This window comes from Macroventuria anomochaeta (assembly GCF_010093625.1).
Source record: "Macroventuria anomochaeta strain CBS 525.71 unplaced genomic scaffold BU25scaffold_5, whole genome shotgun sequence".
In the NCBI taxonomy this organism is placed as follows: Eukaryota; Fungi; Ascomycota; class Dothideomycetes; order Pleosporales; family Didymellaceae; genus Macroventuria; species Macroventuria anomochaeta.
The window spans coordinates 82774-106098 of NW_022985366.1; the positions used below are offsets into that span (position 1 = coordinate 82774).

The 23325-nt window shown below is 53.4% G+C and overlaps 13 protein-coding genes across 13 annotated transcripts; 7 read left to right on the plus strand and 6 right to left on the minus strand.

The window, feature by feature from the left end:
* Positions 1-80: 80 nt before the first annotated feature.
* Positions 81-1520, minus strand: BU25DRAFT_407524 (uncharacterized protein). Its single transcript, XM_033705559.1, has 4 exons — positions 1396-1520; positions 1256-1341; positions 870-1065; positions 81-693 (listed from the first exon to the last, which is right to left on the minus strand). Exons 1-4 carry the CDS (start codon positions 1396-1398, stop codon positions 217-219), a joined length of 762 nt encoding a protein of 253 aa, XP_033565143.1. The 5' UTR covers positions 1399-1520; the 3' UTR covers positions 81-216.
* Positions 1521-1779: 259 nt separating this feature from the next.
* BU25DRAFT_437545 (uridine-cytidine kinase-like protein-like 1) lies at positions 1780-3221 on the plus strand (the record flags this gene model as incomplete). The annotated part of the gene is made up of 3 exons (XM_033709009.1): positions 1780-1932; positions 1987-2114; positions 2162-3221. 3 exons carry the CDS (start codon positions 1780-1782, stop codon positions 3219-3221), a joined length of 1341 nt encoding a protein of 446 aa, XP_033565144.1.
* On the minus strand, positions 3195-4643 carry BU25DRAFT_407526 (Ser/Thr protein phosphatase-like protein catalytic subunit). Its single transcript, XM_033705560.1, has 3 exons — positions 4486-4643; positions 4198-4431; positions 3195-4144 (listed from the first exon to the last, which is right to left on the minus strand). The coding sequence occupies exons 1-3, from the start codon at positions 4499-4501 to the stop codon at positions 3441-3443; spliced, it is 954 nt and encodes a 317-aa protein (XP_033565145.1). The 5' UTR covers positions 4502-4643; the 3' UTR covers positions 3195-3440.
* Positions 4644-5048: 405 nt separating this feature from the next.
* BU25DRAFT_221439 (uncharacterized protein) lies at positions 5049-7553 on the plus strand. The gene is made up of 4 exons (XM_033701323.1): positions 5049-5415; positions 5513-6838; positions 6887-7351; positions 7421-7553. The coding sequence occupies exons 1-4, from the start codon at positions 5240-5242 to the stop codon at positions 7428-7430; spliced, it is 1977 nt and encodes a 658-aa protein (XP_033565146.1). The 5' UTR covers positions 5049-5239; the 3' UTR covers positions 7431-7553.
* Positions 7516-8152, plus strand: BU25DRAFT_221445 (uncharacterized protein). The gene has a single exon (XM_033701324.1). It carries the CDS (start codon positions 7676-7678, stop codon positions 8087-8089), a length of 414 nt encoding a protein of 137 aa, XP_033565147.1. The 5' UTR covers positions 7516-7675; the 3' UTR covers positions 8090-8152.
* A 304-nt stretch (positions 8153-8456) lies between these two features.
* BU25DRAFT_385654 (ARM repeat-containing protein) lies at positions 8457-11149 on the minus strand. The gene is made up of 2 exons (XM_033704372.1): positions 10900-11149; positions 8457-10813 (listed from the first exon to the last, which is right to left on the minus strand). The coding sequence occupies exons 1-2, from the start codon at positions 11083-11085 to the stop codon at positions 8465-8467; spliced, it is 2535 nt and encodes an 844-aa protein (XP_033565148.1). The 5' UTR covers positions 11086-11149; the 3' UTR covers positions 8457-8464.
* Positions 11150-11517: 368 nt separating this feature from the next.
* On the plus strand, positions 11518-12777 carry BU25DRAFT_407529 (uncharacterized protein). The gene is made up of 2 exons (XM_033705561.1): positions 11518-12691; positions 12745-12777. Exon 1 carries the CDS (start codon positions 11588-11590, stop codon positions 12317-12319), a length of 732 nt encoding a protein of 243 aa, XP_033565149.1. The 5' UTR covers positions 11518-11587; the 3' UTR covers positions 12320-12691; positions 12745-12777.
* On the minus strand, positions 12355-13393 carry BU25DRAFT_407530 (E set domain-containing protein). The gene is made up of 4 exons (XM_033705562.1): positions 13230-13393; positions 12844-13163; positions 12745-12793; positions 12355-12691 (listed from the first exon to the last, which is right to left on the minus strand). Exons 1-4 carry the CDS (start codon positions 13318-13320, stop codon positions 12558-12560), a joined length of 594 nt encoding a protein of 197 aa, XP_033565150.1. The 5' UTR covers positions 13321-13393; the 3' UTR covers positions 12355-12557.
* A 1065-nt stretch (positions 13394-14458) lies between these two features.
* On the plus strand, positions 14459-16468 carry BU25DRAFT_385663 (uncharacterized protein). The gene is made up of 5 exons (XM_033704373.1): positions 14459-14783; positions 14842-15047; positions 15102-15264; positions 15320-16112; positions 16163-16468. The coding sequence occupies exons 1-5, from the start codon at positions 14717-14719 to the stop codon at positions 16188-16190; spliced, it is 1257 nt and encodes a 418-aa protein (XP_033565151.1). The 5' UTR covers positions 14459-14716; the 3' UTR covers positions 16191-16468.
* Positions 16469-16808: 340 nt separating this feature from the next.
* On the minus strand, positions 16809-17427 carry BU25DRAFT_428734 (uncharacterized protein; the record flags this gene model as incomplete). The annotated part of the gene is made up of 2 exons (XM_033708519.1): positions 16809-17332; positions 17385-17427. 2 exons carry the CDS (start codon positions 17425-17427, stop codon positions 16809-16811), a joined length of 567 nt encoding a protein of 188 aa, XP_033565152.1.
* A 1162-nt stretch (positions 17428-18589) lies between these two features.
* Positions 18590-21214, plus strand: BU25DRAFT_360672 (uncharacterized protein). The gene is made up of 3 exons (XM_033703675.1): positions 18590-19195; positions 19241-19834; positions 19884-21214. Exons 1-3 carry the CDS (start codon positions 18752-18754, stop codon positions 21009-21011), a joined length of 2166 nt encoding a protein of 721 aa, XP_033565153.1. The 5' UTR covers positions 18590-18751; the 3' UTR covers positions 21012-21214.
* Positions 21215-21544: 330 nt separating this feature from the next.
* On the minus strand, positions 21545-22559 carry BU25DRAFT_385670 (ubiquitin-like protein-like protein SMT3). Its single transcript, XM_033704374.1, has 2 exons — positions 22004-22559; positions 21545-21921 (listed from the first exon to the last, which is right to left on the minus strand). Exons 1-2 carry the CDS (start codon positions 22229-22231, stop codon positions 21859-21861), a joined length of 291 nt encoding a protein of 96 aa, XP_033565154.1. The 5' UTR covers positions 22232-22559; the 3' UTR covers positions 21545-21858.
* On the plus strand, positions 22493-23315 carry BU25DRAFT_407535 (DUF1903-domain-containing protein). The gene is made up of 5 exons (XM_033705563.1): positions 22493-22762; positions 22820-22883; positions 22931-22977; positions 23103-23194; positions 23241-23315. The coding sequence occupies exons 1-5, from the start codon at positions 22760-22762 to the stop codon at positions 23275-23277; spliced, it is 243 nt and encodes an 80-aa protein (XP_033565155.1). The 5' UTR covers positions 22493-22759; the 3' UTR covers positions 23278-23315.
* Positions 23316-23325: the final 10 nt, after the last annotated feature.

Consider the following 23325-nt stretch of genomic DNA (forward strand, 5'->3'; position numbering starts at 1 on the left):
TGGAGCGTCGTTGAAAGGAGCAATGGTTGAGCGGGCATGATTGAAGCAGACATCACTGCAGGGCGAAGTGACAGGTGGTGTTGAGTGCGAGTAGCAGCATCTGCCGCTTAATATTCATGATCATTATTGTTTCATAGTATCGTAATCTCGACGATCGAGTCATAAGTCCGGAAGCAGATTCATGCTCCAGTGTATCTGCCTGGCACCGATCTACTGCTACTGCACCATGACATCTGCGCCTTCACCGTTGTTTCCAATCATCCTGTCTTCAGCGTCTTGCAATCCGAGGGGCATGACAGGAGGGATGTCCTTGTTGGCTCCTCTAGCCTTTGCCTCGGCCCATTGGCGTAGACGCACCAGGCTCCTCATTCGCGCCTCTCCGCGAGCCCCCATGCTCGTAAGAATAGCTTCGTTGACCCTGCTAGCAACATCGCGACGGAGAGATGGTTCAAGAAGCTCGCCGAGCTCCTTCTGCAGCTTGCCAGTAGCCGGGAGGAAGATGAGCAGTGTCATGGTGAGCTCGAGGTCTTTCAAGAAGTCCGGGTTAGTAGCCGCGCGAGGAGCGAGTTGTGATGAGGCGAAGCTCAGAGCAGGTGTTACGTCGGATGTTGCTGATGATGTGCACGACCGGATCAACTCAATGAGTTGCAGACGAAGCAGTGCAAAGTGAAGAGCAGCGTCGGTGTCAAGGATCTATTACAGTTGTTAGCTAAGCACAGCATGGAGATGTTGTGAATAGACAAGGTGTTTGCTTGCAATCATACTGAGGACTGAAGGTTTGGTTATCATCAAGGAAGATTATGCGTGGTGCATGAAACTGGTTATAATCCTGCAAAAACTGGTGATATAAGGTGTTGTTCATGGCTTACCTGAGGGTTCAGATCGTTGATCTTGGTGACGGCAGCGTCAATGTCGCCAGCATGGATAGCCTGTCGTATTTCTACGCGAGACTGGATGGACTCTTCCTCAAGAGGTAGCTGGATGTTGGCTTCTTTGGCGAACTTTTCAGCAGCTCGGGGATATCCCTCGCTGACCAGATAGTCCATAACGACAAAATTGATGTCACTACATGTCCAGTTAGCGAGTATTTCTGCGAATTCATGCTGGCATGGGTGATGTAGCAAAGCAACGAACGTTGCTTGAGATCAGTCTACAAGTTATGTTGTGCTCTACACGGAATTTTCGGAGAGATTCCCAACTTATTTTTTATCACATCATACAAGAGGGTATGAATGAAAAGTGTATGGGCACTTACGTCTTGGAGGGCTTGACATCGTCAATCTTCCTCTGGAAATAGTGTTGTGTTGGCGTTGCAGCCGAGACAGAAACGGTGGATGAGCTCTACGCGTCAGGTCAGTATGCGGGGCACAGCTTTCATAGCTCGGGTATGCGTACCATGATGAAGCAGAGGCTCTATCACCTCATCCGACGTCCATCAGGAAGAGTGGGAAGCTGCTCGACCGCGGTCGAGTGTCGTGGGCACACGCAAAGTTTGCGGGCTGTTGGTGCAAGAAGGGTTGAGGAAACGAGGTTCGTGAAGAGAAACTCGAGCTCGCTTCCTAGCGCTGCTTGGCAAAAATGTGCCCATTGTGGCTTGTGCTCTCCTTAGCGCCGCTGGCACCCAGTAAGCGGGCGGGACCGAGCAGTCTACTCAAAATCCGTCAGTCCAGTATCGTTACATGAGGCTTTGCATATCTTTATTCTTTCGTTGTTGTATACCTCGCACGACATGAGGTAGTCGCGTTCCATACTTAGAGCTCGAAATTCATACCTATCACCATGTCTATACAAGGCCGCCGAACACACTATCAGCCACCATGGGGCAACGCCAACATCATTGGAGTAGCTGGTAGTTCGGGGTCTGGTAAGACGTCTTTGGCCATGGCTATCGTGGCATCCATGAACCTGCCGTGGGTGGTGATCCTCTCAATGGTGCGTCAGAACTTGTTACAGTGGGTCACGTGCGCACATGCTGAGGGAACATAGGATTCGTTCTACAAGCCGTTGACACCAGAGCAATCAGCTATGGCTTACAGAAACGAGTATGATTTCGACTCGCCTGAGGCTATCGATTTCGATATTCTGGTCGAAAGATTGAAAGATATCAAGGCTGGGTATGGACATCATCATGTTTGAAGGTGTCCGGCTGATCATCGACCAGCAAAGTCGCAGAAGTACCTATGTACTCTTTTGCGAAGCACTCAAGACTCGAACAGACGACCACAATCTACTCGCCGCATGTCGTGATCCTAGAGGGCATTTTTGCGCTTCATGATCAGCGAGTCTTGGACATGCTTGATCTCAAGATCTTTGCCGAAGCCGACTCTGATCTCTGTCTGTCGCGACGTCTAGTCCGAGACGTCAAAGAACGCGGTCGAGACATTGAAGGCTGTATCAAGCAGTGGTTTGGCTTTGTCAAACCGAACTTCTACAAGTACGTTGCGCCGCAGCGGGAAATTGCTGATCTCATCGTTCCTCGAGGCATCGAGAACAAGGTCGCCATTTCCATGGTCGCTGATCAAGTACGTAAAACTCTCAAACACAAGTCAGCACAGCATCAAATGGAGCTTCGACGTCTCGGCCAAATTGCCGAGGATAGCCCACTGCATGGCAATGCGAAAGTGTTGGAGCAGACCAGTCAAGTCAAGGGCATGCATACGATGCTCATGGACCAGGGTACTTCCAAAGAGGACTTCGTGTTCTACTTTGACAGGATGGTCGCACTGCTTATTGAAACAGCAGTGGACTTCATGCCATTCACACCTAGGCAGGTGTACACACCACAAAACAACCTTTATATGGGACTCAAGAAAGAAGGAGAGGTCAGTGCCGTAGTTGTCCTCCGTGGCGGTAGCGCTTTTGAGACTGGTCTACGACGCACAATACCGGACTGCGTTACAGGGCGGATTCTCATCCAGACGAACTACCGAACTGGAGAACCTGAACTTCACTACCGAGCACTTCCTCCGAATATCGCGCAGCACAGTCTTGTCCTGGTATTGGATCCGCAATTCTCGTCCGGTGCGGCGGCATTGATGGCTGTGCAAGTCTTGGTGGATCATGGTGTCCCGGAAGAGAGGATAGCGTTCGTCACATATGCAGCTGGTCGCGTCGGTATGAACCGTGTACTGAGCGTGTTCCCTGAGATCAAGATAGTCGTGGCGAGGATAGGAGATGACATGGAGAACCGATGGGTCGAAACAAAGTACTTGGGATGCTAACGGTAGAGCGCAATGCATAAGAGAAGAGAGAATAGATCACAAAAAACTCACATACACGTACTTGCTCGTTCCTTGTGTGTGCATTTGTCTATGCAATATCTGCTTCTTCGTGCCACTGTGTTGGCCCAAGACGCCTTGCTCGTTTGAAAGTATGCAACGCCGAACGCCGCATGCAAGTCCCATTTCGATACCATAACGCGTAAGTACGTACAATGGGTATCATAAGAAGTACTCCGTTGTCACCTCCTTGCCCTGCTGTTGTTGCTGCTCAGCTCTGTGCAGATCATTGTCCGGGCTAGCATCGAAGACGTTGAAGAAGCGCTCGCCGGTATCGCTAACCTCCAGCACGCTAGCCATGTTTCCGCAACGGTAGCAGTAGTTGGGAGCACTCCATACAGTGCTCAGTCTGTCATCGTAGAGAACCTGGAAGCCCTCCTGGCAGAGCTGGTGCGCTCGTAGAATATGCGACATAGCATTGACCTCTAGAAACTTCTTCACAACTTGCGCGCCAAAGGTGTATCCAGCTCCTCGAGGACTAAGCGAGAACTCGTCTCGTTCAGGATCAGGATCGCTCCATACCAAATCTGCCATCGGCCCTTCGTGTGGAATTTCTCGAAAGCGATCGATGATCTTTATCTGATCGATAGAATGTATAGAAGGTGACAGACCGCCATGTACGCAGAAGATCTGATCATTGATGACGACCGATAGCGTCAGGAAGTCGAACATGTCGGTGAAGTAGTGCCAGACATTCGCATTGCCATACTTTCGCGAACACTCGGTGTAGAAGCCGTACGATTGTGTGACGCCGCGAGACTCGTGGTTGCCGCGGATAAGGTGGACTCGATGTGGGTAGCGCAGCTTGAGGCAGACCAGAAGCGATATTGTCTCGACTGAAAAAAGACCGCGGTCAACGTAATCCCCTGGAGTCTGTCAGCTTTCCCGGTCGCGTCGCTGATCAAAGCTGGTGATTTACCTAGAAAAAGATAGTTTGTGTCAGGGCATGGTCCTCCGATCTTGAAGATCTCCATCATGTCGAAGAACTGGCCATGGATGTCACCGACGACCGTCACCGGCGCCCTAATGTGCACAACGTTGCTCTCCTTCATAAGGAGCTCCTTCGTTTTGGCGCATATTGCCTCGATTACAGACTCGGCCAACAGCTCTTTCTTCGACAGCCGCGAGATGCACTCGTCGAGGTCTACGGTAGCTGTATACAATCAGCATATGTAAGCATGCACTTCTGTACTCGTGCGTGACGTACACGGAAGACCAGGCATGGTAGTATCTATAAATTTGGTGTAGAGAGGAGCGGCATAGACGACAAGCTCAGGGTATCGAGGCTAAGGTGGTCGCTAGCAGGTGTCGATACCGTACAATCATCCTCGGAGGCGCATCGGGACGTGAGTTACAGGAGATGGCGCAAAGGCGAACATTGCGCTGTCGCTTCCCTCGTTGCCGCTCCGTCACCATCCCGCATTGGCCCAAGCTCGGGTGACTAAGAAATTGAATCGAGCTGCGACCACCATCCCTTCGACTTCAAACGCTCATTGAGCGACGCCCCTCTGTACAACAGCTGTTCCCATACTGTTTGCTTGGCCAGTCTTGCGTTGCCTTTCCTGTCCGGTCATCTTAGTCTCGCTGTTTGCGTCAGAGCTTTTTGTAGCTGGTGTTTTCTATTCACATCAGCAGTCTTGCTAGCTTCAACAGCTCCATCCAGTCTTGATTTCATTTCCAAGTCACAGTCCGCGATTGCACATATTGTTCTACCCATCCGTTCCCCATGGAAAGTTGAAAGGTATCAATCCATGAAAGGTCGTGCTTTCCTGTCTTCTTGGCACGTGCGCTCGACCAAATTTGAGGAACGCACACCTCACCCATCGCCGATTCTTTCCTCGCAAAGACCCCAACAACAGCTCACTTGGCAACAATCACTCCGGTTCTCAGCACTTCTCAGCTGAGGTGCTTCTCCATCATTCGATCCTGGCTGCTCGATTACAAGTTCTGCCGGCAGAGGAATGTCGTGGAGCGGCCCTGTAGCCGGTGCTGCACCATATCAGGCGCCACCATATGCTAACGGCCAACCTAGCTATGGCCAACATCCACCTCACCAGTATGGACAGCAGCCGCCCTACGGTCAGTACCAGCATGGATCGTCCTATCCTGGGCCACCGCAACGACCACAAGACAATAGGTAAGCGTAATTTTTCCTTGTCCTCAGCATGGTCGGTGTCGAGCGTTCTTCCGACATGACTTGGATGCGTCGATGACATGTGTTGATGGGTTGTCAGGCCACCTAAAAAGAAGGGCAATCCGATAATAACGCGTTACCCACCTCCTCCTGGGTACCGTGGGCCGGCGCAGCCTCAAGGTCCTTTCAATGCTCATCAGCACCCTGCTCAATTTCAATCACCAGCGCAGCCCGGCTTTCAACAGGCGCCTCCAGCGCAGCCCGCCTATCCAGGTCAAGGATATGTTGTTGCGCCTCCTCAACAAGGATATCATCCTCAAAGTTATGGCCCTCCACAACCACCTAGCTATCCGCCATCATACACTCAAGGACAAAACTACCAGTGGCCCCAGCAAGCGTATCAACCAAATCAGGCCCCTCCGCAGGCACCGGCCTACCCTGGCACTCAAGGCTATGGCGCTCCACAGACCTCTTATCAGCAATATGCGGCACATACTGCAGCGGTAGACCCCAATCAGCAAGCGTATAGCCAGGCTCCGGGATGGCCACCAGCACACGCTCAGGCGCCTTATCCACCACAGAGCCAGTACAATGCGTACAGCGGCCCAGCTACGAACGACCAGCCGATGTTGGACCCTAATGCAACACCGACGCCTACTACCGCCCATCTGGTCTCCACTCCGCCGACATCATCTCATCCACCGGCTAGCGCTCCGCATGATAATGCGACAGGCAACAAGCCAGAGCTCTGTTTGGCATGGGACGATTGGGACTTTGATTTCGACGGCGCCATCTGGCCCAAGAGCAACGAGCCTGTAGACCCGAATCTCAGCTTAGGTGTGATTACCTGGCACCCCGCCAAACAGATGACTCGCGCGTTGCCTGCGACGTTTGAGGAAGCCGAAGAGCAGTCTCTAAAGCCCACTCCTGAGAAGCTGGGCAACGGCGAGTCGGTGTCGATCTATTTCACGGCAGATAATTCACACGAAGCCTTCCTGGATGTCAGACAAACTGACGAATGGGAGTACATCCAGGATGATCCTGCGTTCGTTGTTTTCGCTGACGAAGAAATGCGACACAACCTGGTCCCTGTGGAAGATTGTATTGCTCAGCGAGATCGGTCAGATGAGCCTTTCGAGGTGAGTGTAAAGGTCGAAGATGCAGAGATGCACGAAGCGGACTGGAGTGTCATGGACAACCTTGAACAAGCTTTGTCGGCTAGCGGGGAAGACTCTAAACCTACAGACTGGGTTCGTGAATCAGAGTCTGCCAAACCGCAAACACAGGAAGACATCCTTGCTTCGCTGGGAGTTACTGGTCTACCCAAGCCCGTATCAGGAGAGCCTATGACTTTCCCCATGCCTGTACAAGAAATCAAACCACCTGTGTCGCTGCCTGAGAAGCCTGAAACGTCTTTACAGTACACGTAAGTCAAAGAATTCCTCATTCGTTTTGGTAAGCTAACAAACTGCAGTATGGCATCTCGACCTCAGGCAGAGATGCAGAGGAGCCATTCGTTGGGTGGCCCTCGCGCCATCAATCCTCCCGCTGCACCGCAACGACCTTATGGCTCGATGTCCTCATCGACTGTCGGTCGACCTCCGCCTCCATCACCCCCTCCAGAACATGACCGATACGATCCATGGAACCCTAGCAACCGCCAGCAGCAGTACCATGCCAATGGCTTCAATGGCGGGCGAGGCAGCCCTGCACGGTCCGAGGCTAGCAATGGAACAGCAGCTGGATCTGACTTCGGGACTGAGAAACCTACCGAGACCAGCGAGCAAGCTATCATACGGGATTCGAAGTTCGAACGAAGCGACAGCTCTGTGTCCAGGAAGAGGAGCTATGGTGATACAGACGCCGACGACGACCGACTACGACAGCATGACGATCACACCAAGCGGAAGCGACGCTCGCAAGTTGATGGCGCATACGGGTAAGGCCTCGTCAGACATCTTACAGGACATGGTCCTCGTTCCTTAAGAACGTGACTAACGACTGGTAGCCGCCGTTAGGTTCGTCGGCACGCTGATTCCGATGTCATCGCAGATGCTTCGCCTACCCACCCGCCACTTCGACTCTCCTCTAACTGGACGATGTACGTTCGCCGCCTGCTAAGGGAGCATCGAAACACATAACGCCACAGATGTTGCCAGTCATTGCGCATTTTCTTTTCCGCTGTCTCTACACTTTCTTCTTGTCAGCATGGAGCGTGGCGCGGCGTAATTGATCAACACAAGAGACTGGTTGGACATCTTTCATGTTTTCACGACCATCCAGCCTAAAAGTGTCTTGCTTCTTGAGCCTTTGTTGCTCATCATTTCCGTCTGCACTTGCAGCTGTTGTTGTATTCAGTTCTTCGTTTCTTCTTCACAGGTATCTATTATTAATCTCTCCGCGCCAACTATGCGCTGGTCAATCTTCGATTTCACGCCCCAGTCTTGCTCTCGTCTACTTCGTTCGCGTGTTTTACGTTCTGATAGTAAGGGCGCATGTTATGGCGTCAAAACGCTTGGGTGAGTTCTTCATGAGGTCTGCTATAAAAAGATACTTGCCGCGCACAAGTCGTATGATGCCCATCGACGCCATGCTGACACGGACGTCTCCAGGAGAGACTCTCCTCCAGCGATTTTATGTAATGTCCAAACGAGTGGAATGCCTTGGGAAGGTATAAGCCCGCTGGTGTGCTTCCCGACTGTGTGCGTCCCTATGTTGCTGAAGAGCTCGAATGTAGTAGCTCCCGATGCGCGCTCTAGGTAATCACGAAAGTGAAGCCTGGAGATGCGAAGCCTGGAGATCTTCGGTTGCTTTCGGGTACTTATGGTGCGACCAAATGACCCTGTAGTCTTTCAAGTGATGATGGGCCGACGAAACACACGACGAACTACCTCGAATGCCTCCCATGATTTTAGGCACTGTGTGCTTGTGGCCGACTGTCTTGGCAAATTGAGATTTCTTAGCCACGATCTCGGTGGCACATTAGGACAGACAATGAACAAACGGATGCTCATCATAGCTCATGCACCATTTTCATGGCGTTTCTTGTTATCTACTTCACGAGTCTATCGTTCTCGTCTCCACTCTCACTCTCCGTCTCATACTCACTCTCCTCCTCACTCTCATCATCATCATCATCATCTTCTTCTTCATCTTCCTCCTCCTCCTCCTCCTCCTCCTCGTCATCATCCGTCTCCTCACTTCCACTACTCTCCGCCAACCAATCATCAAGCGTCTTCTCCTTCTGCGCCGGCTTCTCCACGCCCCCAACCCCATTCGAGGTCCTATAACTCGGAATCGTCTCCAGCATCCGCTGCCTCCCGCTGTCAACCTGCGCCGCTGCATCCAGCCTCTCGCTCGCAGACATGTTCTTCGCGACCTCATGCGCGGACACGTAGGTCGACGACGGCGCTTCGTCGCGCAGAGATGGATCGGGCTCCTTGCCATCTTTGACCCAGGGTGGCAGGTCTTCGTACCCGCGTAGTCCGCCGACGCCGCCTTCGTCGCCAATTACGAGGGATGCGGAGCCGAGTACGTAGTTCTTGCGTGTCTCGGAGGGGGAGGGGATGTGTGGGACTGGTTTTGGCGCGAGGAGAAGTAAAGAGGCTAATTGAGTTGATGATGGTAAGGAGAGCAATGACTTGTATACGCGGGCTCGGTCGCGCAGGTCGTAGGATGTGTCGTATCGCGTCAGGGCGAGGACGTAGCTGTATAGTGCTTCGATCTGGTGTGGCGACTCTTTTTGTAAGGGTTCGATTGGGGGAGGGTTCTCGAGGTGGGCGTCGCGGAAGCCGCCTTCTTCTTCGGGCATGTCTAGAACCGAAGCACTTGGTTCGGGGGGTTCCTCTTGTTTTGTAGGAGAGGGTGGAGGATTAGCGTGCAGGTGGTGGATGTAGACTTTTGCTGCTAGGAGCATGATTTGCAGCTTTGCGGGCTCGGCTTCGTCGGCGAAACCTTTTGCTAAGATGCGGAGGACGTCTGCGGCGATGTTGTTCTCTGGGTCTAAGCCTGCGAATTCGCCAACGAGCCAAATTATGCTTGCGCGTGCTTGTGGGCTGGTTGCCGCGTCAAGGTGCTTTGCTAGTCGCACCACAGTTGTACGGTGAGCATCTGGATTGCGCTGGATCAAGTGTCGAATGACTTCGAGGGATTCAGCTACGAGGTGGGCGTCTGCGGAGCCGATATGCTTGAGGAGCAGTCTCAAGCACCGTGCTGATGTCTGCGGGCTGGTGGCAGGGCTTTGTGAACATCTGCCTATCGCGCGAACGGACTCTTTGACCAGTGCTGGATCGAGACTGCCAGAGTGTGAGAAGTGGCTGAGCTCGGCCAGGATCAAGCTCTGCAATCTGGGTTGAGCGTGGGGGAAAATCAAAGTCAGCAGCTCCAGCTTGAGTCGCCAGATGTGTGGGGCATCTATCGAGCGAACCAAAAAATGCGTGTAGTATTTGACGAATGGCTCCGGATGTGACAAGCAGACTTGCACAATGTTGTACAGGACGATGTGCTGAATATCTCCAGCTGATCGCAGAAGAGATACTAGAGGTCCAATGGCCAAGGAAACGTAGGCAGGAGTGCCCAGGTACAGATAGGCTCTGGCAACCGCTATCACGACTGCTGCGTTCCGCGACTGCAGAAGAGAGAGACAGCTCTTCAGCAGAAGCTCAAGGTCAGGATCGAGAACAGCAACCTCCTCGAAGTCTTGCTCGTCCTCTTCGTCCTCGTCCTCTTCTTCCTCACTTTCGCTGTCGTAGAACCCTTTCGTAGGTTTTGTGGACTTCGCGTTCGTGTTCGAGTTCGCCGAGGCCTTCTTGACCTTCCTTGTCCGCCTAGGGAAGCATTTGCGCGAATACACCATCATGAGCTGCAGCGTAGCCAATTGTCCCCACTCGTCCATATCCGCCAGCTTGCGCACCAGCGAGCGGTAGTACGGATGTATCAAGTCCAGCCTGTCAGGACAGATCTCCAAGAAAGCCGCGACGGCTGCGCCTGTGACGAAGTACTGCTTGTCGCCCAGTAACGTCGAGAGATATTCGAGAAGCTGCGGTTCGGTATTCGGGTCTAATCTATAGCACTTCGGTATCGCTAGAGCAGCAGCTCTCCGTACGTTGGGCGACATGTCTCCAGCTCCGCGCTTGATGCCCAGGCTTACAATCTGGCTGATGACGGGCACCCGTATGCCGGACATGACGCGCAGAGCAAGCGCACGCAGCTGAGGATTCTGGTCCGTGAGCGACTTCTGTATCGTGTTGATCGAGAGGAGCGCTGTATCTGGCTCATGTTCGGCATGCTGGAGCAGGCATATGTAGACGAGCTTCTTGACTGTGAGTGACGGCGATGCGACATTCTTGATCACGTGTGAGAAGAACGGCAGTGTTTGCGAAGGAGGTTGGCGGTAGGACATCTAGATGCGCCATGGTCAGCGACAATTATCCTGTCCCTTGCGTGCTTCCTGTCGAGCATGCGACATGAAGGCGGGGTAGCTCATACAGTGATAACCCTGCGCAGACCCTCGAGCACATCGCGCTCAGAGCGGCTGTCGAGCAGCTTCTTGAGCTGCGCTGAGGGCAGCGGTCGTGTCGAAGTCTTGCGGGCATTGCTGGCGTCGCGGGCGGCTTCGAGGGTGAGGTCGCGGGCTGTTGAGAGGGACCAGTGAGCGAAGTTCGACGGGTGCATGGCAGCCAGCAAAGGAGTGTACCCGGGTACAAGTGTGCTTACACAGCTACATGTAGAGCAAATTTGCAAGGCTGGGGACAGAGCACGAAGAAGTAGCGGACCCGCACATACCAGTCTCCAGCAAGCTCGAGATACGACTTATCGACTCCATGGCAGCCAGCTACGCCCCAAAAGCGCTTCAGTCCGCCTCTTAACGGGCCCTGGTGAAGAGGCACGCGCTCTCAACCTCCAGAACAGCAATGGACTATGCGAAGTTGGGCAAGGGAACGCCGTGGCGGACAGAATCGTGAAGTGGTTGGATTGTGCCAGGCCTGCATAATGAGGTGTGATGCAACCACCAAGTTGCTCAGAGTGGGGCGCGGGGAAGTCTCGCCGCGTTCCTATTCGACTGTCACCTTATGAACCTCCGACCACAAGCCACAGCTGCCCATGAACTGCCCGGCTACATGCATGAACATGCATCCACCCGCTGAACGCCTGCTGGAGCTGAGAAGTGATCAACATGGCCTTCGTGCCCACCGTTCTCTACCCACTGACACTGCCTGCGCTGCTCGGCCACGTTCTTTCAACACAGTCTGCTTCCTCACCTACGACTCTCATCATCTGCTCTGATCGGGGGACCTTTCTTGGAGATGTCGCACATTCACTGAAACAGCAGCAAGACACGAGTCAGAACAACAATCTAAAGCAACTGCTCGTCCCAACTCTCCACAACCTCTCGACTACTCGACATATCAAGCTAGCTTTCTGCGCATCTGTGCAGGCGCTGCTGGCCTACCTGACGGCATATGATCGACCTGGCTATGTGCACGTGGACGAGAGTGAGGGCAAGGAGAGATTGGTGTTGGTGAATCCACTTGCTTTGCACAAGCCGACGTCGTCTTTCTCAGCGCAAGGTCTGTCGAGGACGTTCGCAGCTGCGGTGGAAACGGCGTTGAGAACGGGGGCTACGCTGCATCTTGTGGAATGCGAGGGCAGGCGGGATAGCCATGAGGTGGATGGTGGAGACGATGTGGCTATGCCTGACAGAGAGGAGGAGGGCCATGTCACTGCGGAGGAGCAAGATCCATGGGACCAGGACGTTTCGATCCTGAATGTCTCTACACGAAGATTTGGCTCTGGTGCTGGTGAACGTGCATGGGCTGGTCGGACAGTCAAAGCGAAACGAATTGCAGCTAGATGGTTTCGATTCCAGGATCTTGCTGGCCATCACATGAACGAAGAACCCGGCTGATCACCATCAGAGAGACGACGGCGCCGCAGATTCGGGATATGTAAATGTTTTGGTTTCGCTATGCTATGAGTTGCCGTCTCATGTCCAACTCAAGAAATCAATCCGGGGATCATCGACATCGTCAGCCGTGGAGTCGTCATTTTGAGTACCCTTGATATCCACATCCACCGCTTGGTCCAGATCCAATGCCAGCTAAGTGGCCAGCCACTTCGAATCAGATATTGCGTTCGTTGAGCGCTCATGCCCAGTCCTTCTTGATATCGAAGGACCACGTAAACTGCAGGTGGACATGGTTGTCATCGTCGACAAACTTGGAGACGGCGGTGTAGTGGCCACGGCCGAGCATACCAGAGGGAGCGGTCTCCGGTTCGACTGCGAGGTGTATTAGCCGATGTAGAGGCCTCTGACATCTGGGTTGTACTTACACTTCTTCTCGTAGAACGGCTTCTCTTCTGTGCTGGGTCCATATGAGCCCTGTTGAAATGGTCAGCTTCCTCTACTTGTCCTATAAGCTTGTTGCCTACCATCATCTCCTGCATCTTGTTGCTGACACCCATGCGTGTGACCTTCTGCAGGTACTTCAGACCTGCCAGAATCTCATGCTGGACCTTGAACTGTGCCTTCATGCGGAATGTAGCACCCTCCTTGATTGTAAATGGCTTCTTCTCAAGGGCCTCAAGAGCACCAGGCGACTTGAGGTCGATGATGATGTCGGGACGGCCCTCAACTTCGAGACCGAGCGAATAGATGATGCATTTGCGGGGATCGTTGGGGTCTGAGATGTCCTTGCCCTGGCCGAGACCAAGGGAAGCTTTCCACTTGTTCAGTGCCTCATCGTCCTGGTCTGTCGTACATGGTGTCAGCAATTGCGGTGGTTGATGTGCTGGAAGCCCAATCGAGAGTCACATACCCAGCTTCTGGTACTCATCGAGCGTCTTCTTCTCACCGACCTTGAAGCCTGCGGTCTGCTCTGCGTGGAGATCGTCGTGGTTGTCGGCCATGTTTGCTGGGTAATAATGTGTGGGTAAGCTTCAAGTAGATAACGGTGTGTTTCTGGAGGGCGTTGTATTTGTGGAGAGAGTCGAATGTGTCGCTGCTGCTCGAGCGTCGAGGCTCGACTTTAGCGGGGCATGCAGCTCACTTCACCGCCTGTGCCACGCATTGCTCCTGTCCGCCAGGGTCCATTGGCTCGAGCCCCTGGCGGGCGGACCCTTTGTCGTTTCAGCTCTTGGGGCATTTCTGATTTTGCCCGTTGCTGCTCGCAGAACTCAACATTCGTGTGAAGAGCAGTCCTGGGGTCTACAGTGGTAAGCTTGCTCGTGCTGTTATCACAGTGACATTCCAAGCTCTGGACCAGGACCCCGCGTTTTCTGTGGTCAATTAGAAGAACCCTGCAATAACACCCAATGTAAAACTCCTTGCATGTTCACGTTGTACACCTGCTATTTGAACATCTGTTGCTGCAGGACATTGAACAGTGGCTAGCGCCAACTGCCCTGGGCCTAAAAATGGTGGGTTCTTTGTTCTCATCACAGCAACACCGGTGAGCGGTACTGGGCAGATCCACACCACGAAGTATTCCTGTCCAAGAATTTGCTCCCAGTTTCAAATTCTGCTACATATTTCAGACCCTCGCAGAGAACTGCCGGTGGTGTGGTCTACGTAGCTTAGTGTGTTGCGCTCTATTGACATTGGTAGCTCGGTGTCTTGGAGCTTCTGGGATAGTTCCAGAAAGCCAGAAGTGCCCGAAACCGATTGGCGAGCCTCTTCGCAGTTTCCTACTGCGTCAGAGTTTTCGGCAGAGAGCCGTTACAATGAGCTCCCATCCTTGTAAGAACAGCTACAGGGCAAGCCCGTTTGTTTTGCGATTCGACGCGCCCGAAGAACTAAACGCGCGACCTGCCTGATTGGCGACGCCTGTTCACCGCGTCATTGACAACAGCACTGATCCGGCGCTGGACTCAGTTTCAAGCTTCAAACGACCAATCGGCATGTCTAGAGCAATTGAATGTTCGAAACGGGCAGCCAGGAAATTTTTACAAGCGCGATGAGGCATGGTCTGGGGAATCCAGCCACCGTGGACTAGCGTACATTGCAGGGACACCTCGTTCGCTCCTTCCTCCTCTTTCTCCCACCCGCGTCGGACAAACCTTCAAGCTCACGCAATAACGTCAACGCGCGCACAGCTTTACTTCACCCTCACCAGGTCGCGCCAAAGTTCCTTCGACCCTTCAGCATTTAATTGTGTTCTGGTCTTGACCCTTCGCATTCGCGACAAGCTCTTCTCCCGCGGTTCGCGCGTTACGTCGTCGTTACGCTACACCTCTCACCGCAACCACACCGCGCTGCGCGCCTCACACCACTACATCCCTTGTAATACCATTTATACTCGCGACAATGTCGGCGACGCGTCCATTCCCCGAGCGCATGAACCCGCTCCTCGAGCCGACGGATAGCACAGCTAGTATGTACAAGCGGCGCATCGCATTCATCGCGCAACGGTATCTAACAGCGTTTTGCAGTCGAGATTCTCATTGAGAGGCGTCGCCTGGGTCAAACAAACCTTGGAACCAAGAATGGCGCCACCGGTCTGACAAGCGCAACCAAGCCGCAGAACAGTGGCATGTTCGATTACGCGCATTTGCGCGTGCCCTTGCCTAAGGATCTCTCTGGCTCCGAGATTTTCATGCCTGGCACCAACGGATACCCAGTGTCCTACTTCTTGATGGTACGAGGATGATTCGCCGGCGAAGCGCAACAGTTGGGCTAACGAGGTGGACAGCGACGCAGTAGCGATGGATACATTAGCGCGACCGGCATGTTCAAGGCTGCCTTCCCATGGGCTACATTGGCAGAAGAAGAGACAGAGCGCAAATACCAGAAGACCTTCCCATCAGCGGGCCCCGATGAAGTCGCTGGGAGCGTTTGGATTGCTCCGGAGGAGGGTGAGTGAAAGAGCTGTCTTCGCCATGATTGCAGAACTGACCAAAGTCTTCGCAGCACTTTCACTTGCCGACGAGTACTCTATGCGCCACTGGGTACTAGCGCTGCTCGACAATGAGCCAATTGAAAAGGGCGCGAAGGACAAGCACAACGTCCACATTCAGGCACCTCCCAAGTTCGACTTGAGCAAAGCCCAGAACGTCAAGCTCCCTCCCCACACAGCGTCCCTTCGTACAACCCGCGCACGATCAACCAGGAGTGTTTCGCCCAGCAAGATGGCCACACCGAGCCGCAAGATCGCTACTCCACGCAAGTCGCGCGCGACACGCGGCCGCTCCGAGGCCATGAAGGCTGAGGAAATTTTTCAGAGCACAGCGACCGAGTCGCCATCTTCCGCTCTGGTTTCCAACGGCATCAAGCAGTCGGAGTCAGTCGCATCGTCAGTGGATGGCGACGTCAAGGAGGCGCAAGATGGTGAAGTCAAGTCGGAAACTGTACGCATCGAGGTTAAGGAGACTGTCGAACAGAAGGGAGACTCTGAGGTCACGACAACAAACGTTCAGATCGACGTACCGGCTTCCCACCCCGAGCTGCGCGAACCCGAAGACCCCGCCAAGATGATCGAGGAAGCCAAGCGCATGGTCGAGGAGGCACGAGAGCTGGATGCCGGCGCATCGAGCACTCTCATATCGTCAAAGCGCAAGGTTGAGGAGGTCCTTGACGAGGAAGAGCTCGAGGCCGAGCGACCAGCCAAGCTCTCCAAGAAGCTGTACACAACCGAGCAGAAGCTCACGAAGGAGAAGGTTACAAGGAGAGCACTTGTCGGGCTTACAGTAATGGCAGCGCTCGGGTAAGCACACCCACCAACTCCATTGATGAATACCAGCTAATGCGATCCAGTACGGCGATCCAGTACTTCACAGTATAGCCGCGCTACCAGCTTGTTTCCTTTCCTCTTTTGACGGTTGGCTTTCTGTCTGCATTACTAGTGTTGGATTTCGAAACTCATTCTGTACTATTCGACCACCCCTCGATCTAGTTACTGCAGATACCTTTTCGATCTTCTGCTCATTTGGCGTTTGCATGTCCTTGCGGTTGGGCGGTGTACACTCGTTCTGTACAAGGGTTGGAGTAGGCGACTACCTCCAGCGTAGTAGAGTACTTTAATCGAATTTCTTGCGCTACCTATCCAGGAGCGATGTTCAGCAGCCCTGTCTCATATAAACTCTCCGTGTATCATGGGAACATGCAACGCCCTGGAAATCGTTGCCCTTGCCATCATTCAATTGGGACAACACAACATCAGGGTACGAGGACCATGCCACCCATGCGACGTTCAAGCAAACAGGCAAGCCAGGCATGACCCCAGTGGCTTACGGTATTGCGCTTTTTCATTTGCACTCGCGAATGATCAACACGTATTTTACATTCTTCGAGCACATTATGTACAGTGTCAAGCAAGCGCGCCACACTCGCAAGACAAACCATATAGCAGACAGACAGTATGTACGAGAGGAGAGTCATCAATCATCTCCATACACGTAACTTAATCATCCCAAACAGCCTTCTTCCTCGCCTCCCTCTCCTCAGCCTCCCTCCTCTCCCTCTCCCTCTCCTCTCCTCTCCTCTTCCTCTCCTTCTCCCGCATCGCACGATCATACTCCCTCTCCTCCTCCGTCCGCTTCGGCGCCCGCACCCCCAACGCCCCCGCAATCATCCGTCCTGCAACCGCAGTCGTCTTCTCGGGCCTCTTGTCCAAACCCCCTCCTCTTCCTCCATCGCTGGCACTCACCCCGCTGTCCCCTCTCAACCGCCCAGCGCCATACGGCGTGTTGTCCGGGAAATCGAATGGAATGGGAGATGCGGGTGTCGGTGGTGGAGGCTGCGGAGGTAAGTCGTCGTGCGTCGTGGTGCTGATTGTGGACGCTGGAGCGGTGGACTCGGTTTCGGTGTCGGAGCCGGAGGACTCGAGATCCCAGCTGTCGGCGACGGGTTTGGATTTTGGCTTGTGGAGGGGCTTTTGGGGGACGGTGGTGGAGAGCTTGAGGTGGGAGAGGGTGGTTGCGATTTCTGAGCTGTATTAGTGGTGTGATGTTAAGATTGGTGGATGAGGTTGTTGTACCTGTTTCGCTGGGCGTTTTGCGGATGGAATCTACGGCTGACATGGCTGGTAAAGTGGTGAATGTGTTGTTTTGAGTGTCGTGTGCAGGAGGGAGAGCGGGAGGTTTTGCGGGGTAGGGGTCCTTCGATCTGGGGATCGTAACGGTGCGGTCAAATGATTCAGCCTCAGGAGCACAATGTCCAACAACAATTGGTAGCGAGGGAAGAAAGGTCTTTTGCATCTCTGCCATAGAATCAAGGAAAAGCCTATCCGCTAGGCCACTTCTATATTTCGCAGCCTGACGTGAAACAACTCTCGTCCACGGCGATTTCCCGCGGAGCATCCCATACGAGGTCGTGTCCCTGCCCATTGAACGTAAATTGTGGGGAAGAGGTGCGCGTCATCCAGCGACGCCAGAAGCAGCCAGCAAGCGCACCCCACGGCCCTTGTCATCCCAGTAACGTCAGATCGATGCCAATTGCTGCCAGGGCCCCGCTGTTTCCGTCATTTTCCGCGGCCTTCTAGACTGTGGCTCCGAGTGAATTTAGAACACCTGAGCAGTCTAGTTGCTGTGTTGGGAAGCCGTTTGTGAGGCGCATTGCAAATGTGGCAGAAGACAAGGGCATGTTGCGCGTTCCTGCATTTCAACAGGGCATTTCAACAGGGTGGACCGGGTCGGTGAGGAAGGATGCGTTGGCGGGCGATCAGTTGGTGACTGATTCGAGAACGTTTGTAGTGTCGATGGTGTGCATTCAGATCCATTATTAGGGGCTGAGCCTTAGGAGGAAATCCACCACAGCTCCAACATCCTCGAGTTCAGCAACGATGAAATGACCAAGTTCGTAACCGCGCAAGATATTGAGTGTGCGATGGAGCAAATCACTATACATAGAGAGCGTCTCGATGAACGTCGGCACGTGCGAGAACAGTTCTGAGGGTGCAACAATGCTGCCTCTCGAACGAGGTCATCATGGTTCATCACCATCAACATCGCGACTCGAAGCCCGTTCTCCATAGTCTCAGACTCACATAGGACGTTAAACCAATCAATCAACCGCGACTCGAAGCACACGAGCAGCCTCAAGCATGCGCTCGGGAACCTGCATATGAAGCCTGAGGCTCCTCCGAGTGCCGGCGACTATGAGGGGTAGGCTGCCGGTTACTCGCAAGTAGCCGGCGGTTATTCCCAGAGCTCTATCTCCGAAGCGCATCACTCAAAACTACAGCTCTCCCCAAAAGTCTTTGAAGTGTCGAAACAAAGCCTTGGAAAGCTCAATTGGGTGTCTTCGACGTGCACAAGAGCTGTACTGCTGCCACGAGACGCGTGTCTACTTCTTCGCTTCCTGATCACTTCTTCATAGCTGTTGCTGGAAGCCTGAGACTGCTTCATGGTTTCTCGACACACAAGCTGCCTGAGCAGCAAAGCACTCAGATCTCAATGTCTCAACCGCCGTATGCCCCAGGCCGCCTTTTCTACGACCTCAAGACGCAATGGCTACGATGACACCATTCAGAATCTCAAGATTGGCTCCCACACCCGCGTCATCTTCCAAGGCTTCACGGGCAAGCTCGCTACAGCCAATGCGCAAGAGTCTATTGCTTGGGGCACAAACGTCGTTGGTGGGACTAACCCGAAGAAAGATGGTCAGGAGCACTTGGGTCTTCCCGTTGTGGGTTCTGTACGAAAAGCCATGGAGCAGTTAAAACCAGACGCGACTGGTATCTATGTCGCAGCGCCTCAAGCTGCGGCCGCCATTGAGGAAGCTATTGAAGCGGAAGTACCGCTGATTGTCGCTGTTGCCGAACACATCCCGATCCACGATGTTATGAGGGTAAGGAGAGGATATGCTATCCTGAGACTTGTGCTAACGAGCCAGATACACTCCATGTTGAAGTCACAATCCAAATCGCGTCTTGTAGGCGCAAACGCACCGGGTATCATCTCGGCCATCGGACGCTGCAGAATCGGTTTCCAGCCTTTGCCTACTTTTTCGCCCGGATACATCGGTATCATAGCGAAGTCAGGTACGTTATCGTACGAGACCGTAGGCTCCCTCACAAGTGCTGGCGTGGGACAGAGTCTGTGCATTGGTATGGGTGGTGACGTGATTGCCGGAACCAATTTCGTAGATGCGTTGAAGGTGTTCGAGACGGATGATGACACAGAAGCAATCATTCTAGTCGGTGAGCTTGGTGGCACCAACGAAGAAGAGGCCGCGGATTGGATCAAGAACTACAACAAGCGTGTGTCTAACCCCAAGCCGATTGCTGCTTGCATTGGTGGCTTCCAGGCGAAACCTGGTAAAGTCACTGGCCATGCGGGAGCATGGACTGGCCTTGGAGAGGGCACGTCAGAAGCCAAATACAAGGCTCTTGAGGCTGCTGGTGTCACTATGGTTGATCACCCAGCTAAGTTCGGAGGTGTGATGAAAGACATTCTTGCAAAGTCTGGCCGCAATGTAAAGAAGATCGTAAGTGGTAGCTTCAATCGTAAGCCCGGTGGTACTAACAACAGAACAGGAGCAATCAGCAGCTCAAGCGCGTCGCGGATACCACACATCAGCTCGTCGACCAGCTCTGTACGCAACACGAACAACCTCGCCACAGCAGAGACGTTCATTGCACCTGTCAGCCGAGCAGAACGCCAACATACTAAAGAAGTACAACATCGATGTAGTCTCGAAACCCGAAGACCATCAATCAAGCCACTACCTTGGCATATCACCACACCGCGTGAACCGCTCTCCATCTATCATCGCCGCCCCGACAGCAAACCCAGACCAACTACACCAGCGCGTGCGAAGATTCCCCTTCGACTACCGTGAAGGACCATCTCCCGAAGCCGTCAACGACGCAATGGCATGGCTCCAGCTCGACGCCGCACCACCAAAAGCAAAGGCCCAGGCAGCCGAACTCATCCAAAACCTATGGAAGCTCTACACCGAAAAAGAAGCCATTGACGCCCACGTCTCCCTCTCCCTCAACCCCAACGCAGATGAAATCCAAGTCTACAACCCCTACCTCTTCTTCGACGATGCCGCCTACCGCTCGAACCAGCGCCAAGCCGACCTGCACGCCCTGCGCGACACGCTCTCGCCCACGGAGCAAGAAGCCGAAGAAGCCGGTATCGTATACATCCCACTGGACACGCCGCAGCCCGACGGCCGGCTTCAGGCCAGTACACAGACACCGCCTTCGACATCGAGTCTGACAGACGGCGAGCCGCGGAACCTAGTTGGCACACTGGTGAATGGAGCGGGATTGGCGATGAATACAAACGACGTCCTGCACCTCCGGCTCTCGCAACCGCCTTACAGCACCGCGAATGCTAATTTCCTCGACACCGGCGGCAAGGCAACCTCCCAGACCATTAAGACGAGCTTCAAACTCATTCTGTCCGACCCGCGCGTAGCCGTTGTCTTCGTCAACATCTTCGGCGGACTTACACTCGCCGACATGATCGCAGGAGGCATCATCTTGGCTTTCAAGGAGGTCGGTGTCAATAAGCCGGTGGTGGTCAGGCTGAGGGGCACGAACGAGGAGAAGGGGCAGGAGGTGCTGGCGAAGGCGAATCTACCGATTTTTGCGATTAACGATTTTGAGGAGGCGGTTAAGAAGGTTGGGGAGCTTGCTAATGGTGGGAAGTGAGGGTGGGGTGCTGAGGCTCGTAGGTGTTGGGACGATCTTTTAGATGTTGTGGCGTTTGGATTTTTTTTGCATATACTCTTCGTTTCCAATACAAGGCTTTCATATTGCAAGACTCGGTAACGCGAAGCCCGGATTTCACACCCTTCGGGTTCTCGGAGGGTTCTCGGGTTGTCTTTCTGCCAATCGTCAGCTTAATGAGAGCTAAAGATATCCATCCGAGATTGATTGCATTGGATGAGTGCTCATTTTTGTTTGAAGACCTCCTGGCTAAGCTTTCTGGTAAGTTTCAGTGCCCAATTTATCTAAGCTTCTGACGACACAAACATTGATGTGACCCAATAGCCCAACAATTCTTGTGTATCCATCGTGTCCCTGCCTCCCAGCTCCTGCAAATTCGTTACTGGAAGTCCAACGAATATGTTGCTATCATGCCCTGAGCTAGCTGCTCGGCTACTCGGTTACCATGTTGTGATATTTGGTCATGGCTCAAGACTGGTTGGGCTCGAAAGGGTACAGACATCTCGTCCACAAAGCACAGAGGGAAGTGAAGTCGAACGCAAGTAGATCGATATCGCGGCATATGACGTTTGTTGAAGACTATATGCAAGCACGGTCGGCGTCGCTTCATGCGAGCCCAATGGTTCCATAACGCCAAATTCCGAATCGTCCAGGTCATAACTGAGAAGCCATCTTTGTACCACCTTCGCCGGCGCTAAAAGCATAGATCTTCACTGAGGTCTTCAAGCCATATGGGTCATGTGTGATATCGAGCAGGCAGGCGGGAAAAGTGAGTGGCTGCAGATGCGGTGGTGCGGTGCACACTGACTTGCGTGAATGCTGTCAACGACTACCAGCTGCCGCCAATCTGCTCCTGGTGCACCTCAAGAGTGTCGCCGTCCTGCATGTCGAGCTGTCTCTATGTCAACATTGGTCCATGGATGATGTGCAGCCCCCTGTGGCTTATACCAGGCAGCTGCGGCTGATGTACGTACAGTGTCCGGGTTGTCGGTAGGCCCAACACGCGTACCCTCGAACAGGAATCGCACGCTGGAAATGTTCTTGCCCTGACGGTCGCAGAAGGCGTTCATGAGCTTGCCAAGCTGGGTTGTGCGCTTGATCTTGAAGAAGACCTCGTTGTTGTTGTCGGTGACCTTGATGTTCAAGTGCTCAGAGGGACCGGCATCCTCAGGCTTCTGTGCGGGCGAACCGTTGTCAGACATGATAGTCGTGCGTGGGTGTGGTGTGGACTGGTCGAGGTGCGAGTGTGCGTTAGTTGGTGGGATTGCAGCGGCGCAAGGCTATTTCTCGCGTCAGTGGGCGTTCGAAGGCGGTGGAAGTGGAGAGGGAGGTCGTTGAGCGGCGGGGAACTACGTTTTATATGTAACGGAGGTAACCGTATGACCGACAGTGGGTTGCAAATCGCGTCAGGTGATAGAAATGCTTGGTGAATGTGCGCAGACGCGTCGAGTTACTGCAGAGCACCGGTGGCAAAGTTGAACGATAAGAAGGATTGGAAGGAGCAAGCAGCTGTCACGAAGAAGTGAGGTGCGCAACGAACAGTGGGGCTCTTTCCTCGGACGCTAGCCAGCCTGACCAACCGAGTGAGCCCTCACCTTCACTCTCAGCATTGCTCGCAAGAACAGTGTTGTACCGCATTTATTGCACGTCAGATTGCAAGCTGTCGACCTATTTTACGCCGCGATCTAAGGTGCTGGAACCTTCCAAAGCATACATACGAGCAATTCATTATGGTATGCTTATGATGTCACTCATCATCACGTCTACACCGAGACTCACGATTGGAATAGGGAGAAATCGAGAAGGATTTGAAACAAGATCCGCCATGCCACTCGCGAGCATGCGCAATCCAGAGTGCGTTGACAGCATCTCTGTACGAAATTAGCTGATCCGGACCCCAGATTGCATACAGAAGAACAACTTCGATGAAGGAAAATGTCGAAAGGAGGTACGCGTCGAAGCTTGATTCCTTTCAACAAACGCCATAGATGCGGGATTCAGGGGTTGGTTTTCAACGCAGCGTTCGACGTATCTAATGTGGGCTCATGAGTTGTACTGACCATTGTTGTTAAGGTCGATGCTCTGTATGAGTGCTGCAATGCCTTCTACAAAGAGAGAGGGGACGATGCAAGATGCGTGACATGTCCGAAGCCCGATCTGCTCAGGTAGGTTCTTTGCAAGGTTAGTCCGGCAACGTGCTGACGGGAACAGAATCAAGGTGAAGCAACGCGCCCAAGGCATATCATAGCATGTCATCAGCTGCACTGCAGCATCACAGAAGATTTTCTAGCTTTGT